Genomic DNA, 17760 nt, shown 5'->3' with positions numbered 1-17760 from the left:
GGTAGAAAGGGCTGGACTGTTAATCATGTAGACTAAGTCCTATGCTCCAAAGTGATTGCAGTGGTTTCACTGAGCTTTGTTCAACTGGAATTGACACCTGCCAAATATTTAAAGCTGGCTTGGCAGCCCATTTGACATCCATAATGGATGTCAACGAGCTGGTTGGTCATTAACAACCTGTCTCTCACAAAGTCTGTTTTTATCTTCGTAGTTCAACCCAGGGACGATCCATTGCATGGTACCTTCCACACAGTAGGAGATAATTCTTGCCTCATTATTGATAAGGAAAATATTAGCTGGCAAAGTCTCGTAAAGTCATTCATCTCAGGGGTATGTGAACATGTTCATGGACCCTTTTCATAGAACTTGGGTAGCAGGAAGAGATTTAAGGAAGGGGCGATCTGTTGAAGGGTTCCCAGCCCAGGGGAGCATTCTCCTGGTTGCTGAAGTTGAACAAAGCCAGGGTAGGTATTTGGTGCAGCAGGTAAGTTGCTGTGTCAGATGCACGCATCCCCTGTCAGAATGCATGGTTTCGGTACTGGCTCCTTCGCTTCTGATTCAGTTTCCTGCTAATGTGGTAGATGATATCAAGACCAGGATCCCGACTACCCACATGGAAACCCAGACTGAATTCCAGCTTCTGACCTTGGCCTGGTCCATCCCTGGGTGGACTTGAGATACATCAGTAAATAAAGCTTGCAAAAGCCCTTGCCCTGGTGGGACTTTCATTCAGGTAGAAGGAAATACATCATAAGATTAGGATAATAACACATGATATATAATGCAGAAAGTGACCTGAATCTCCATGGAAAAGCAGAAAGCCAAGTGCAATAAGAAAGACGCAAAATCCTGTGGCTTAGAGTTGATTGTTTTTTACTTGGGTTCATCTGGGTAGCTCTCATCCACAAGACATTTGCAGGGGGTTGTCATGTGGATACTTGCAAGCAGAGGAAGCGGTGCAAAGGCCCTAAAGTAGGAGTCTTTCTCGTGTCTTGAGGAAAAACAGGTGATGGGAGTGGCAAGCAGGTGGAGACCCAGAAGTGGAGGAGGTCAGAAGGAGAGCTGGTGAATGTTGTCCTTGAAGACACTGCGACCAGCTGGCTCAGGAGTGAGGGGAGTTCTGAGCACTGTGTCACATGGCCCATCTTACTCCTGATGACTGTGCTAGGAAGAGACTGGGCCCCAATGGTGTGGGCAAGAATAAGAAAATCAATCAAGATAATGCCAACGACCTGTGGTCAGAGCTGGAATCCCTTAAACTATTCACAACTACAGCCCATTATTCATAAGTCTTGGTGATAGGTAACAGGCTAATAAAAATATTTCCTCGTTATTAATGAAACCCTGGCATCAGAAGATCTCAGAGAGTCGGCAGAATGGGAGAAGGGGATAGAGACATGTAAGGGGGCTTTTGGATATTGCAATTCAGGTAAGGTTTAAACTGAGTGCAGATAAGATTTTGTGTCTGTGTGCACAGATGGCATTCTGGTCATTGACATGTGATATTGCACAGTGACTGCTTATGGATTTGCAGGTGCACGGAAGGATCTTCAGAAATAACTAATAGTGGGGATATTGCATTTCGATCAGTGGATGATATCTGTTACAGCATTTTTGTTTTGTTCTTAGATTTATTTATTTGAAAGGAAGAGTAATAGAGAGAAAGGGAGAACTCTCCCTTGCACTGGTTCACTCCCCAAATGGTCATAACAGCAAGGGCTGGGCCGAACTCAAGTCAGGAGCTAGAACTCCATCCAGACCTCCCACATGGTACAGTGGCCAAGCACTTGCACCATCTTCCACTGCTTTCTCAGGCAACGAAAGATCAGAATAAGAGAGGATCATTCAAGAAGTGGATCGTAAAGGAAATGAGATGCGATCTTTAATTTTTAAAAAGATCCATTTATTTTTATTGCAAAGTCAGATGTACAGGGAGGAGAGACAGAGAGGAAGATCTTCCATCTGCTGATTCACTCCCCAAGTGAGCACAATGGCCGGTGCTGTGCCAATCCAAAACCAGGAGCCTGGAATCCACCAGGTCTCCTACACAGGTGCAGGGTCCCAAGGCTTTGGGCCGTCCTCAACTGCTTTCCCAGGCCACAAGCAGGGAGCTGGATGGGAGGTGGAGCAGGGGTACCAGGATTAGCACCAGCACCCGTATGGAATTCCAGCACGTGCAATGGGAGGACTTTAGCCGCTAGGCTACAGCACTGGGTCTGTGATTTTTAATTTTTTAAAAATTTCAACTGCTTGAAAGTGAAAGAGTTTTCATTTGCTGATTGACTCCACAAATACCCACAGCAGCGAGGGATGGTTCCATCCAGGTCTCCCAGGTGAGTGGCAGGAACCAGCACTTGGGCCTCCCAGGCAATAGCAGGAAGCTGAATTGGAGGTGAAGGAGCTGGACTTAACATAGGCACTCCAATATGGGATGCATATCTTCCATGCAGCAGCTTAATGTGCTGTGCCACAGCACTAGCCCTGGAAATGAGATTTTTCTAACCTGAGACTCAAACGGAAAACTGAACTTGAACTGCTGAACTCGAGCAGAGAATAAGTCGGGGAAAGTTACAGCAGAACCATGTGGGGAGATAACTGCAGAACACAGAGCCTGGGTGCAATTCCCTACCCGGGTTCTTGCAGCCTCTACGGATGGCTTTGCTAGGCCAGCCATCCCCCATCTGATCTGAAATGTCCCCTGTAACCTTCATCCTTACATTGCTCCAGGAGGCTCTTGAGAGAAGCCTCTTCCTTTATCGCATATGTACCTTGCCCAAAAAGAAAGACAGCACGGTTCTCTTGGCCCGAAGGGCCAGCATGGACACAAGGCCACCCAGCCTCCCAGCCCTGCCACGGCAGTTGGGCGGGCCAGCTCTCCTCCAAGATGGCCAACTACACAGCAGGAGGAAATCCTCCCCTTCTTCCCAGCAATCTGCTTACCAGGATCCTGGGATTAACCCCATTAGCCCATGCGTTCACCACCGGATGGTCCTTAGCAGGCAGACATTACTCAGAACCAGCGGTCGGGGAGCTGTTGACTCTTACGTAGCTCAGCGTCCTTCTCAGCTGCAGGCTCTCAGCACAGAAGCCGCAGACTGCATGGCCACTTCCACCTGAGAGCTCCCGGAGAATCCCCAGGGCTTGGCGAGGAGGGGAGGGCTGGGGAAGTCTGAATTTGAATGGGGAAAAAAAATAACATGTCCCATCCTAAACTTAAACCGAACCTTTAGGACCTGTCAATCACGAGTGTAGGTAGCGACCCACAGCCGGTTGGCCTGAACTCTTAGTTAATCCCTGTCAGTGCAGACATATCACATGTTCAGTGATGACAGCTATCTCCAAATGCAAAATATCTCTATCTAATACATGTGTCATGAAGCAAATCCAAAAACTTCTTACAAATGTATTTACTATGAGATAGCTGTATTTCTATATCTTTGATTTCCTTTAGTAGGCCTATTTTCTTTTATATGTTTGTTTAAAATATAACTCTCTCTTTTTTTGAAATTTGGTAGAGTTACAGAGAGAGAGGGAGAGGCAAAGACAGAGAGAGATCCTCCATCCATTGGTTCACTCCCCAAATGGCTGCAGTGGCAGGGGCTCGGCCGTGTAAAAGCGGGAGTCTGGAATTCCATTCTGGTCTTCCTTTGGGTGGCTGACTCCCGGGTGCTTGGGCTAGCTAGGCTGTTATCTCAGGTCTACTATCAGGAAGCTGGATCTGTAGCGGAATAGCTAGGACTTGAACCAGTGCCCCTCCAAGAGGTGGCGTCCCAGCAATTTAACATGCTCTGTCACAACCCACTATGCCACAATGCTAGCTCATAATTTATAATTATAATAGATTACACTACTTTATTGTAATTCTATATACAGTAATTTGAAAAGGGGGGTCTGTGATTTTTTTCTGCTTCCAAAGGTGTTCATATCCATTTAAAAAAAAACAAATTAAGATTCTTTGCATCACACACAGCACATGCTGTGAATCTTTGCTCTGTGGTTTTAGAAACACCTGTAACTAATAATTCTTGAATTTCTACATGCAGTTGCATTTGACTGCTTTCTGCAGCAATCGCTAGAGCCCGGGAAGTCACCTCTTGCACTTTTTCATGGGTTGCTGTCCTTTTCTTGTTCCGAACATGGCAGGTCCTTATTTTCTACCACTGTCCCTTCTACAAGCAATACCCCTTCCTGTGGCCTGGAAAGAAGATCCCGGCACCTTGGGCCAACACCACGAGTGTGCGCAAGCTCATCCTCTTCTTAGAGACCACCCTGAGTGAGCGAGCCCCCCGCGGGGCCTTCCATGTCTCCCAGGCCATCCTCACACCCCGAGTGAAGACCATCGCCAGGGGCCTGGTCGGAGGCCTCAAGAACACACTGGTTCACAGGTAAGAATTGGAACTGGAGCCCTCTCACAAGTCAGGGTTTGCTCTGCTTTTGAATTATCTGAATAAACAGCAGAGAAACCCCGTTGAGTTGACAAAGTTAAAACAAAAACCCTTCTATTTGAGAAAGCTTTGCATTTGGAATGGCTTGTATTAACAAAGGACTTGTGAGCCTGTGGTTAAGGAATATACATTATGGAAATAAAAATGCTCTCAATTTTGATAACATGACAAAGCACCTTGAATCAGTGCCACACTGGTCTGTTCGCTTTTACCACTGGCTCTGCCACGTCTTGCTCCCACCCTGGTTCTTACTATTTGTCCAAGTACTCACTTATTAAAAAATCATTCATTACATACTGCTATGCTAGAGACTCGATGGAGATGGCGCTTGAAACACTTGTTCTGCCCTGGTGCCCGTGAGTCCCAAGCAGCAGCTGCGGATGCCAACCACTGTGCATACACTAGCTCTGGGTAATCCCTGGGGGTGGCACAGAGGCTTACTGTACACCTGGGCGGCAGAAATGCCAGTCTCGTGTATTGGGCAATGTTCCTTGTCCTGGATAGGGATGAAGGATACTACAGTACTTTGCAGTATACATGTGTGTGTACATGTTTATATATCCATCTCTGGGTATGGATACATGCATGTCTATATGTCCATACATGAAGGGGATGTTCTAAATACCTGCAAACCACAGGGCACCCTTTGTGACTTGAGCTGAGGAGGCTAATATAGCTGACCAACAAAACAGACTTTGTATGTCTGTTGGTTCTGGAGCTGCAGGTGGTGGAAGTGGAATTCACAGAGGGAATGATTCCTCCAGAAACATGTCCCTCGTGTGAGCTCAAATAACAGAGTCTCATCTAGCAGGAATTTGATGGCAAGGGGAGCCTGTGATTTTCCTTTCTTTATGACTGCTCCTGTTTGCCTTGGCCAAAGACAAAAGCAGAAACCCACATTGCTTTCCAAATTTTTAACTAGCACATAACAATGTGCATTTTAATACATGTTTGCTGTGTGTGATGCTGAAACCATAGTAATTGGTATTTCCAACTCCTTATCATTTCTTTCTAAAGCCTTCCAGCTCTTCTTTTCTATTTCTCTTCACAATACGCAACAAATTAGTGTGAACTGAACATTAAGCCGTGGACCGCTCTAACTTGTCATTTCTATCTGCTGTATTTTGGTACCTGTTATCTGACTGCCTACCGTCTCACTTCCCCTTTCCTGGTCTCTACTAAACACTATTCTTCTCTCTTCTACTTTGAAATCAGTTGTTTTCTGAAAGATTACTTATTTGAGGGCCAGGCACGGAGGCCTAGTGGCTAAAGATCTCACCTTGAACGTGCCTGGGATCCCATATGGGTGCTGGTTCTAATCCTGGCAGCTCCGCTTCCCATCCAGCTCCCTGCTTGTGGCCTGGGAAAGCAGTCGAGGACGGCCCAAAGCCTTGGGACCCTGCACCTGTGTGGGAGACCCAGAGGAGGCTCCAGGCTCCTGGCTTCAGATTGGCACAACTCTGGCTGTTGTGGTCGCTTGGGGAGTGAATCATTGGACAGAAGACATTCCTCTTTGTCTCTCCTCCTCTTTGTATATCAGACTTTGCAATTAAAAATAAATAAATCCTTTTTAAAAAAGAAAGATTATTTGAAAGTCAGTGTTACAGAGAGAGAGAAAGAGAGAGATCTGAGAGATCTTCCATCCGCTGGCTCACTCCCCAAATGGCTGCGACGGCCAGCAGCCAAGAGTTTCATCTCCCAAGTGGAATACAAGAATCCAAGCACTGGGACCAGTCTCCTCTGCTTTTCCCGGGCCATTTGCATGGAGCTGGATCGGAAGTGAAGTGGCCAGGACACAGCTCTCCATCCACATGTGATGCCAGCATTGTAGGTAGCAGCTTATCCCTGTGTCCCACGCCAGCCCTCGAAGTCATCTTGTGTGTTTTTTTTTTTTTTTTTTTTTTTTTTTAGCAAATGCATATGAGAGAACACCTGTGGTATTTGTCTTTCTGTGCCAGGCTTATTTCGCTTAGCACCATGTCCTCCAGTTCCATCCAGTTTGCCACAAATCAGAGTTTCATTCTTTTCTTTCTGTGTGGCATCTGTGGTTCTTCTCAATTAATTGTTTTGAACTTAAAAAAAAGAGGATTTCATAGAAACAGTAGCATATCTTTCTGAAAGACCCATGATTAGAATTACACACGCAGCCCCATGTTCATGCACACACACTATTGTCCTCATGCTTTCTGTAAGTTTGTAGATGAACACAATGGAATTTATTTATTCAGTCAACAAACACTGAGTAGCTGGGAGGGACTGGAGGGAAAGATAGACAATGAAGAAGTCTAACCTTTGTGCCCGATGGAACTCAGCAGGAAAAGCAGACACAAACAAGTCTGGAAAGCAGTGTGAAGATCGCTGCGATCAAAGTCTGCAGGCAGTCGTTTAACAAGGAAGAGGAAGCACTTAAAAAACGAAGAGTGGTTCTCTCCACACACCTTTATACAAAGGGCGTTTTTATGCTGCTTTACTTTTTTCCTAAACCATGCCAGTCCCTCAGAGGGCATGTCATTTAGAGCTGTCACCCCCACTCAGCAAGAATGCCGTACAGTTAAATGACCCACATCTAGGTCCCTGCTAGGAGTCAGTCATACATCTCAGACTGCTCTTCTGATCTCTCGGTGTTCAACACTGACTCAGAGAAAACTTCCTGTAACACCCTGTTCCTTTTCTGTCTCTGGCGCTGGTGCCTTCTCTGACCAGATCTGTCTGGTTAGGGTTGTCTTCCCACAGTATCACGGTGCCTATCATACATGCAGGTTCCCGGCACTGTGATCTGGCTGCAGATGACTCATTGGCTCTTTCATCTAACGATAGCAGCACGTGCCTCAATCCAAGGTGTCCTAGGAATGCCATCACCCTTGCCCAGTTGGCAGCCCTGGGCTTAGAAAGGCACTTAAGCATCTCAGCCCATGCTGGTCACAAGACTATTACAGGGATGTGTCATGCATTCCTAGGCCTGCCCTGCAAGTGCAGGAGGAAATGCCACTGGGGTCAAGACCAGGGCAAACGTGACTGTGTCCTCTTCTGGGCAGGGCCCTTGCTTGAGTACCAGCACCCAGATGCCGCCCAGGGGGCACTGACCAGCTGGGGCTGGGTCCCAGGGATTCGCTCTCAATGAGATGTGGAAACAGACAAGGCATGCTTTCCACAGATGTGGGGGTGGTTCTGCCTGGTAGAAGTGAACCTCCTAACTCCCAAGTGAGTGTCAGCCCTGGAGCCGGCTCAACATGGAGCATCACCCGAGAAGGAAGCTTGAGAAATGGCCGTTCTGGCTGCATCTCTGCTGTGCCGGTCCCTGGAGTGATGGACACCCAAAGTTCAGATTGATTGCACTCGTACTGAAATCAAGCCACAGGGGGTTTCGCCTAAAACTTGAGAACAGAACACCCACAGGACCCCGAAGTGGGTCATGGGCTGAAATGAGAAAGGCTGGGATGGAAGACCAGGATGGTCTCTGGCTGGGCAGGAGTGTTGACCCTGCTTCCCCAATTCATTTATCGAATCCCTAAATCCCCGGTACCTTCAAATATGACTATTTTTTAAGATGAGTGTTTAAAGAGGCAGTGAGCTTAAAATGATAAGTGGACCTTAACCTAGTGTGTCTTTCAAGGAAAAGGAACCTTACACACAGAGGGAGACCCTAGGTCTTGTGTGCATAGAGACAGTGCCATGTAAGGATGCAGCAGGCCAGGGAGGGAACTTAGGAGAAAACCAAACCTCCTGGCTGCCCGACCTTGCTCAGCCACCTCCAGAGCAGGAGCAAACAAACCCTGCTATTTAAGCCATCTGTTGTGTGGTGTCTGCCCACACCAGCCCTTGCAAATCACTACAGTGCTTAGCCACACGGGGCCTTATTCTGCTCTGAATTTTCTGACTGGTTTTCTTACTAATTCACTAGGGTTGATAACACTTTGTGAGACTGCAGAACCTCTACATGAAAATGCCCACCACAGAGCCTGGCACCAAGTAGATCTGCCAGTCCTACTGGTAGAAACAGCCCAGCCTTGTTCTCAGGTGGTCTCCAGGTCAAAGGGGAGTGAGTGATGGTGGAAGTGCTGCAGCAACAAGCGGAGGCCTGTCCACCATATCCAGTCACCTCTGGTAGGGATCTGTCATCCTGGTCGATGCCAGGAGTTGAGAAAATAAAGTAGTACCTCCTCACCATATGATCCACAGTTTCCTCTCTCTGAATGTAAGCCTGGTTATTTCATCCTTGCCTTGGGGAAGGATGTCACATATATCCTGAAGCCACCATAGAGACCACAGATACATACAGGCCTTTTGCAGGTTTCTCAGTGCAGGCTCCCCCAGAGTTTGACTGACAGCAGATGTCTGAAGTTCCTACGAGGTCTTCAATCCCCATTTCCCCTTGATGACCAGCAGATGGCGCCCGTGTTTCATATGTCAACACTACCTGTGGGCAGTCTTGTCTAGCTGACCCCACCTTCCAGTGGGCCCTGTGTATTCCTGGTCTCTGTCTCCAGTGAAAGCTTCCATATGCAGCCTCTTGTTCTCAGGCCAATAACATCTTGTAGCCTGAGTTCTCATCCTTAGCCTCCAAATGTCTCAGTCTTCCAGTCTTCCAATTTGATTCCTTCCACTTTTCACAAAGTGCTTACTACTATTCCAGGAACTGTCCCAGACACTTACAATGTATTACTTTTGCTTAATAACCCCAAACTCTGCATGAGATATGGTTAGGATCCCCATTTTACAGGGGGAGAACTTGAGTAGCAATAGGACCAAGTACATGGAGGTCACCCTGCAATTATTAAGTCTTCCACATGGAGGTGTCCCTGAGAGAGGTTTAACTTTCATTCAGCTGTTGTCATAGGGTGTGAAGTGATTCAGGGGAGGAGCTTTAATCCAAGGCTCATTGGCAGAGGCCACCAAGTGAGGGAAGAGACCCAGGGGTTGTTTAAAAGAAAACAGCGCCACTGCCGGGCCTTGCGAGGGGCTCCAGAACGCAGGGCAGTGAGGACATGGACCTGCTGAGAGAAATGGGGGCAGCTTCCCAGGAGAAAAGGAGGTGAGAAGACAGGGAGGTGTTACCCAAATAATACCAAGGAGCCAATTAAGAGACTGACATGACCTAGTTTGGGCCTAGAGCAAATGCATGACAAACCTCCAGTCTCACAACTTAACATAAGCTGCTGTGTTGCTTGGAAGTGCTCTGCACCAACGGGGTACTTGGTAAGTTAGTTTTACCACAAAGCTTATCACTCCCTGGCTATGGGTCCTGGCATTTGTTGTGTGCTAATACAGAAATAGTCCACTGAGGTGGCAGATTTCGTTGCGTCACCACACTGCTAAATTTTGCGGATAAGACATTGTGGGTGTCACATAGGAGGCCTTTGTTGTATAGTGAGGCCGATAGACTGTGAGATAACCGAATACACACCAATCCGCCAGGAAATCAGGGCAACGAGAGCACATACAGATCATAAGGAAAAGAATGATGCTTGTCCCCCACCTATACCATATAAAAATCAAATTGAGATGAATTCTAGGACTAAGCATAGGAGGTAAAACCATAAAGCTTTTAGAAAATAGATAATATTTTTTATGAATTAGGAGTAAGTAAAATTTTCTTTAAAAGCTCATCAAACTCACAAAAGGAAAAACTGATGGGTTAGACTCGATCAAAATCATTGTGTTCAAGGTCATCAAAATATGGCGTTAGGAAACAACTGACAAGCTTCAAGATACAAAAGAATATTCATAAAATATAACTGACAAGGTTAGGGTCAAATATGCAATGGATTGGTACAACTGAACAGATTGTTAAATAGAAAATGAAGAGATCATTAAAAGGATTGACAGGTACTTCCGGTAAGAATCAATCAGCACAAGGTGACCTGATCAACATTCCTAGTCATCAGATAAGTGCAAATTGAGTGACTGTGAAGTATCACTGCACGTCCATTATAATGCTGTCATGAAAACGACAGCGTCACGATTGGAGGAGGTAGGGAGGCGATGCGAATACTCCGTTGACAGTCCACCTTTATGGTACAACAATCTCCACAGGAAAAGATCTGAAAGTTTCTGATAAAGCTAAATATAAACCAACCCTAAATCATAGCAACTTCATTCCTTCTATTTACACAAGAAGAATAAAGGGCCAGCCTTAGAGCACAGTAGGTTAGGTCTCCGCCTGCAATTGGGTACCCTGTCTTTCTGTCTCTCCTCTCAGTAACTTTTTCAAGTTAAATGAACACATAAATAAATAAATAAATAAATAAATAAAAGCCAGTGTTCCATATCTAGCACGGGTTCAAATCCTGGTTGCCCCATTTCTAATCCAGGTGCCTAAGAAAGCAGTAGAAGATATTCCAAGTACTTTGGTCCTTAGCACTCGAGTGTGTGGGAGACCAAGGTGGAGTTCGTGGCTGCTAGCTTCACCCTGCGTCAGTGTCGGCTCTCTCCCTGTATCTCTCTCTCTCTCTTTCTCCCCCTCTTTCACATAAATTATTTGAAAAAAGAAAAAATATTAAAGCAAAAATCTAAAAAAAAAGACTTGTATAAGAAGGCCCATAACTATTTTATCCACAATATTAAAAAATGGGGAAAAAATCCATATACCTATCAATAAGGAAATTTAAAAAAACTAATTTATTTGTACAAAGGAATACTGTGCAGTGCTAAGAAAAAAAAGGACCATCAATATACGCATCAACATGTGTGAACTTCAGCCTCATTACGTGGAATGAAGGAAAACTCATACCAGAATTTATATGACGTTCTAGAAGAGACAAATCTGGTAGAATAACGCATCCTACGATTACTGTTCCTGGGAGAATGGAGCAAGAAGTAGTGGGGAAAGGGAAGCAAGAGCTTCTTTTTTCTCTTTTTTATTTATTTATTTTTAATTTTACTTCTTTTTATTATTATCATTTTATGCTACAGTTCCATAGGCTCCTGGGATTTCCCTTCTCCCCTCCCCTGTGCCCTCCCCCCTCACTGAGTTCCTTTATATCATGACTACAGTATAGTTCTCCTCAAACAGTCATGTGTCCATCATGGCGGGCATGGACAATAGCAGAGTCCAGCATCCCTATTCCGCCATTTTTGATTCTCCAAGAACTTCTTGAATCTGCTAATGCTCTTAACCTTTCATTTTTTAAATTTGTTTTGTGAAAACTCAGCAAATACATTAAACTAAGATTTGTGCACTTTTTGCACCTAACTTCGTCTCAAAAGAGGAAATCTAAAATAAGATACTGAACATAAGCTAACTGTAATGCCTGCTGAAAATGGAGGGGGATTGGAATACATTTATTTTATTTTTTTGAGATTTTATTTATTTTGATAGGAAAGTCAAATATACAGAGAGGAGGAGAGACAGAGGAAAAGATCTTCCATCCAATGATTGACTCCCCAAGCAATCACAACAGCTAGAGCTGGGCCAATCCGAAGCCAGGAGCCCCTTCCTCTGGGTCTCCCATGTGGTACAGGGTCCCAAGTCTTTGGGGCTGTCCTCAACTGCTTTCCCAGGCCACAAGCAGGGAGCTAGATGGGAAGTGTGGCAGCTAGGACACAAACTGGTGCCCATATGGGATTCTAGCACATTCAAGATGAGGACTTTAGCCACCAGGCTATTACGACAGACTCTGGAATACATTTATATCAAGATGATTAATACCAAGCATGGTGATGTTGGTGGATTGATATGTGGCAAGCAAAGATAGCCAGTGTAGTGATAGAAGCTGAGTGGTGAATATGCTTACTATAAAAATCTTTCAGAATTGGCGTGTGCTTGAATATATTCATGATAGAATTTAAAATGAGGGCCAGCATTTTGACAAAACATTCAAATCACCGCCTCTGTTTTCAGCATCCCAGATCAAGCGCTAGTGTAAATCCTGGTTGCTCTGCCTCCCATCTAGCTCTCTCCTAATTTGCCCTGGAAGGCAGTGGAAAATGATCTGAGTACGTGTGCCTCCCGCTGCTGGGAGACCTGGCTGGTGCTCCTGGTGCTGGCCTCGGCCTGCACCTGACTATTGCAGCCATTCAGGGAATGAACCTGGAGCTGGAAGCTGTCTTCTCTTCCCCCACTCTGCCTCTCCCTTTCTCTGTGTCACCCTGCTTTTCAGATAAATTAATAAATATATCATTCTAAAAAAATTATTAGGGGCCTGGCGTGTAGCATGTGGCTAATGTCCTCACCTTGTATCTGCCAACATCCCATATGGGTGCCGGTTCTAATCCCGGCGACCCTGCTTCCCATCCAGCTCCCTGTTTGTGCCCTGGGAAAGCAGCAGAGGATGGCCCAAAACCTTGGGTCCCTGAACCTGCAGGGGCTGTTGGCTGCTGGCTTCAGATCAGTGCAGCTCCGGCCATTGCGGCCGCTTGGGGAGTGAATCAGTGGATAAATCTTCCTCTCTATTTCTCCTGCTCTCTGTATATCTGACTTTCCAATAAAAAAATAAAAAATAAATCTTTTTAAAAAATAGTTAAAGAGCTCACTAACTATTAAGCTCTTAATCTTAGCTTGATCTTGTTGGCATGGCACCTCTTCGGTTCTTGAGGTGAGTAGAAGATAGAATTCTTGGTGGAAGAGTGACCACTTGTACTCCTAAAAGAGATGTCCAGTTTAAACGGGCCCCTGGGTGCTTGTGGTTTTCTTGGTATCCTTTTATTATAGTAAGGGTAATGTATTATTTCGTATCTGCAGACACAGAACTCTCAACTCTTGCCATCTGTTTTCTCTGCCCCCAACGCTTTCCTCTCTGTGTAGGAATCTTCCTGCCATCCTGGACTGGGTGAAAACGCAGAAGCCTGGAGCCACGGGGGTCAACATCATCACATCTGACTTTGTGGACCTGGTGGACTTCGCCACGACCGTCATCGAGCTCAATGACCTCCTGGAGGAGGACAGGGCTTTGGCTAAATGCTGATGCGGGATTGTTCAGTCAACTTGACGTGGAAGTTGTTGATCATGGGTAGAGTTCGAAAGGGTTTCCTGGTAGAAAGGGCCCTGGGCAGCGACAGAGAAGTAAGAGGAGGAGGGCTTTTTGTTTTCCTTCCTGAGAAGGCCATTTGGATGAAGCTACATGGCTTTTCATTGCTTTTTTTCCCCCAAATGTGACTTTAACAAAATTTAAGTCCAAGGGAAGAAAGCTTCTTTCATGAGGTCAAGGTCAGAATCTCCCCAGTGGCTTATAGTGGTGAATGGAATATGGAAATAGGGTCCCCAAGTGCTGTTGGAGTAGGGAAGGTTCCCTATTTGGCCCAGTTTCCCTATTTTTTTTTCCCAAGGTATTGTGCTTGAGCCAGTGTGAAGGATAAACCAGAATGGCATTCCAGGTCAAAAGAATGACTCATTGCCGGTATGAACTGCCCTATGGGTTGGGTTGGCCTTCAGGAGCAAGGAGGTCAAGCACCAACTCACTTTGGTATTCATGAATGCCACCACTTCTTCCTGAGAAAGTAAGTTAGTTACCACCAAGGTGTTCCCGCCTTGCAGCTTGCAGTGCTGGCAACTGGTCACCTTAACTCTTCAAATCATTGTGTATACTGCTCTTGGTATCAGAAAAAGATTCTCTCATTTTGAAACATTGATTCCCTTCTACTTCTTTAGGCCCTGCTTAAAAGTGAAAGGAACAATGAGAGGAGATCTTTGGAGAGCTGAGACCATAAAGAGATAGACATGCATGTTTGTTGCTTGCCTGATTCTTTGATTTCATTCTGTAGTTTAACCCGGTATGTAGCTGCCAGATCAGCGCCTGCATCACTTTGACAAAGTCCTCCTTGGAGTGAGGTCTTCAAGCCAGATCCTGGAGTTGCATTTCATTGATTTCTGCTTAGGACTCAGGTCCATGCTACGAGACCTCACACTAATGCATTTTGACTGTGACACATGGAGGCAGCTGCAGGGTGCAAGGCAAAGTGCAATGGTGTTCAAGGAGGAAGCTTCAAGTAGGATTGGAGCTGATCTGTAACTCCTAGAAAACTAGACTACCTCGGGGATGTTTGGGATGACTTGAAGTTCATCAAGTGAGAAACTTTGGTGGTGGAACTTTTCCAGTTCTTGTCTGGACTGTTCTACTTCCTGTGGGTTGTTTTAAGCCTGCTCGTCACCACTGAGTGCAGGCTTTCAACTCAACAGAGGATTTTTCTTTTCTTTTCTTGTTGAGAAGAGGTGCTTGCCGGTGAAGGGCCCCTTGTGGTTTCATTGCTTATTTATTATTTCATTTATTTATTTATGGAGTAAGAATCCGCAGTGCTTCTTACGTCAAGAGCACTCCCACAGAAGCTAACCGAACTCTCCTCGCCCGGAACAGATGTCATTACAGTCCTGTTCCCTTGCCAGAGCCATGCATCTCAGCAGCCTTGGCTCTGCCCATCCTGCTGCTGGAGGGTGCAGGTGAGAGCTGGACAGTGCCTGTGTGTGGATGCGGTCCCAATCTGAGAAACCACTGCCTCGTTACGTACTGGGATAGAAGATGCAATGAATCATGAAGAAAGAGCTGGTGGTGCCTCTGAATGAGTGCTGCAAAAGAAGGAGCTAGAAAACTGGACATGAGAGTGTGTGTGCACGCGCGCTTCAGCATGCTGCAGGTGTCCTGAATGAGTGTCAGGTTCTGGACTTAGGCAGGAAATGCAAATGTGAGATCTCAAATGGATGTGTGCATTTGTGAAGGCCCCCACCCCTTCCCCGTCTTCGGATGCCCACAGCTACACCTTGCATGCTACCTGCAATAACTGGCATCCCAGGTGAGCTGCTGAAAACACGAGCACATGCCCAGCTCCTGATCTACCAGCTTGTGCTTGCTGTACAATAATTGAAGCCCTGAGTTTTAGCTCCCATAGCTTAAGGAGGCCACAGCACAGAGGTCTCTAGGAGAAATCTTGTTTGCATTTCCCTCTTCTTGTACTGGAACCTCTCCCTCAGGAAGTTTGGGGGCTAGCACTATCTAATCCTGTAGAGCTTTCTCTGGATAGGAGTAAGAAAGTGAACGCCCTCTCTTCATTTTCCCTCAATTGTGATATTAAATTGAAGCAACCAGCCCTGAAACCCATGGCCTATCCTCAGAGTTTATTTTTTTGTTGTTATTGTTTTATTTTGGTTTTGCTTTTAATCCTACTGACTTAGCTCTTTTCCCCTCTTTTAACTCCTTGTTACTTGGCAAAGAAACACGGAGGCAAGAGGAGAATCCTTCTGCTGTGTTTTATTGAGCCTCGGCTTCGTCCAGGTGCTTGGTGCTATGAGGCCAGGTGTGTTGACAGTGTCTCTACTGGATGCCAGTGAACTCAAGGGCTACAGACTGTTCAGTGAAATGTTTACTTGATTTTCTTGTTTAGTTTTTAAATTTATTGTTGCACTTTGCTTGGATTGTAATGACTAAGTGCACCTTAGTATTTGCATGATAAGGAAAAAAATTCACCAAGCATGACTTAGAAGCACAAAAACAAAACAAAACAAAAAAAACCACCACCACCTCCACCAGAGTCGTGTGTGTGGAGCTCCGTTTTGTGTGAGGAATACAGGTACTCACTCCTTTGGGCTACTTTTGGTTGCCAGCCTTGCTTGCAATTTGAGAATGTGCACAGGAGTTCTGGGAGATATGAGGAGAACTCTTTTGTTTTCCCTTAATAAGTAGCATTGACTGAGTGGAATCTCTGCCCCGTGAGAATGTTGCTTGACACACTGAAGAACATGCCCTCTGCTCCTTGGCCATGAGGCCAAAGAACCAGGCACACGGGACAGAGAGAAAATACGCCTCAGATGGAGGACTCACTCTGCACCTGCCAACAAGGGCAGCAACCCAGCCATGTCATGCGTTCTCACAGTCTGGGGACTTTCAGGTCAAATCAGGGCTCTCATTTGCTTGGTGTTCATTGAGCCAAAGAGGACTTTAGTTTCACAGAGCTTGGGATCATTATTCATTTCAAAATATAGCTGAGTTTATCACAAGCTCCCTGGCCCATTTCTCACACATCACATTGTCTTTTCCTTTCCTTTCTTTTCTTTTCTTTTTTCCCATAGGCTCAGACATTTCCCCTTCCACCCTCCCCGCCCACCCATCCCCCTTCATAACACACAGTCACATTTTCATGGCTTTGGAGAAAGGGACCATTGCAGGTGTCAGCTGGGTTAGAACAGCGCTTTATGTTTAGATTTTGAGCCATGTGGGTTCACAGTTCCAGTAGATAATGAGGTCAAGATGAACTTAATGAAAGTTAGTGAAAATGAAATTTTATATTCATGACAGAGCTAAGGGAGTATGCCAACTAATTTTTCATATTTGCTGTATTAAACCCAATAGTAGTTTGGTCGTTTTCCTTAGTGCTGCTGGGTCTAGTTCCTTGAATTTTTTAGAACAGTTAAGCCAGAGATCAAGTGCAAGATTTGATACAAACCCAGACAAAAGCGCAAGAATTGGGCTTATGATAGTAGTGACCGGCCTGAAGAACCCCAGTCCTTCTTTCAAAAACTTTATATTCACAAAAAAGCATATGTTTCTGTCCCAGCAGATGACAGGAGGGCATTCCGGGATTAATGGCAGCTTTGTAGTATATTGGGGTCTTCCACCTCTGGTGTTCTCAGTCTGCAGCCTGTAAAAAGAGACCCGACTTCACCCCCAGCAGAGTGCTGTTGATAAAGCTAACAGTGAAAACATTCAGGGAAATTGAGACTGAAACAAAGCCACTTCATATTTAGTGTGTGTCGTTATGGACTTGCATTCCAGGGTGGGCTTGTTGGTGAAGAGCAGCCCCAAGGCTCTCCTGTGTGAGCCAAACCAGTGGCCCTGTGCTGCTGCTTGCTCTGTCGGGACGATGCTGGCTGCCTTGAGTGCCAAGGTTTGTGCAAACTCTGGTAGATCAGCTCCCTGAAACAGAAAGTTCCTGATGTTTGGAGTAAATGCAAGTTACGGAAATTCTTTTCTCCAGGGTATGCATGATGAATTCTACCTGAACTCATTTCCTTGAAGTGTGATATAGGGTGATAGAACTTGTCCGGTGTCCTCTACCGTGGAGGTTTCAAGGAAACCTGTCAACGGATGTGGTGGCTCTGACAAGCCTTCCCATTACATGTTATACCAGGAGAAAGTGAGTAGCAATTCATGGCATCTAATAGCCAGACTGCAAGGATGTCGGTTTATCTTGACATAGAATGTGGATGCCTTTATAAATTTCACTAGCTTTCTGGTGCATCTTTGTCCCCAGCCCCAGACTGCTTCCTGGTATTTGCCACCACAAGCATTGCACTGGGACACTCAGGAGTAAATAACTACCCTGATGTTCTAATGCTAGGAATAGCTCTCTGTTGCCCCCAAGGGACTGTGTAGTTCCTTTGCCTCCATAA

At 45.7% G+C, this 17760-nt stretch overlaps 1 protein-coding gene across 1 annotated transcript in view; it reads left to right on the top strand.

Moving 5' to 3' along the window:
- PLCXD2 (phosphatidylinositol specific phospholipase C X domain containing 2) overlaps positions 1-13695 on the top strand; it is a 47138-nt gene extending 33443 nt beyond the window's left edge. Inside the window, exons 3-4 of the mRNA XM_040980507.1 lie at positions 4144-4385; positions 13189-13695. Coding sequence (XP_040836441.1) covers positions 4144-4385; positions 13189-13348 — 402 coding nt within the window. The 3' untranslated portion in view covers positions 13349-13695. The remainder of the gene's footprint in view (positions 1-4143; positions 4386-13188) is intronic.
- The last annotated feature ends 4065 nt before the right edge of the window (positions 13696-17760 follow it).

The sequence above is a fragment of the Ochotona curzoniae genome, unplaced genomic scaffold, assembly GCF_017591425.1.
Source record: "Ochotona curzoniae isolate NIBS_2020 unplaced genomic scaffold, NIBS_Ocur_1.0 contig_3498, whole genome shotgun sequence".
Lineage (NCBI taxonomy): Eukaryota > Metazoa > Chordata > Mammalia > Lagomorpha > Ochotonidae > Ochotona > Ochotona curzoniae.
The sequence above is the reverse complement of the archived record's forward strand: the minus strand, read 5'-3'. Positions and strand labels throughout refer to the sequence as shown.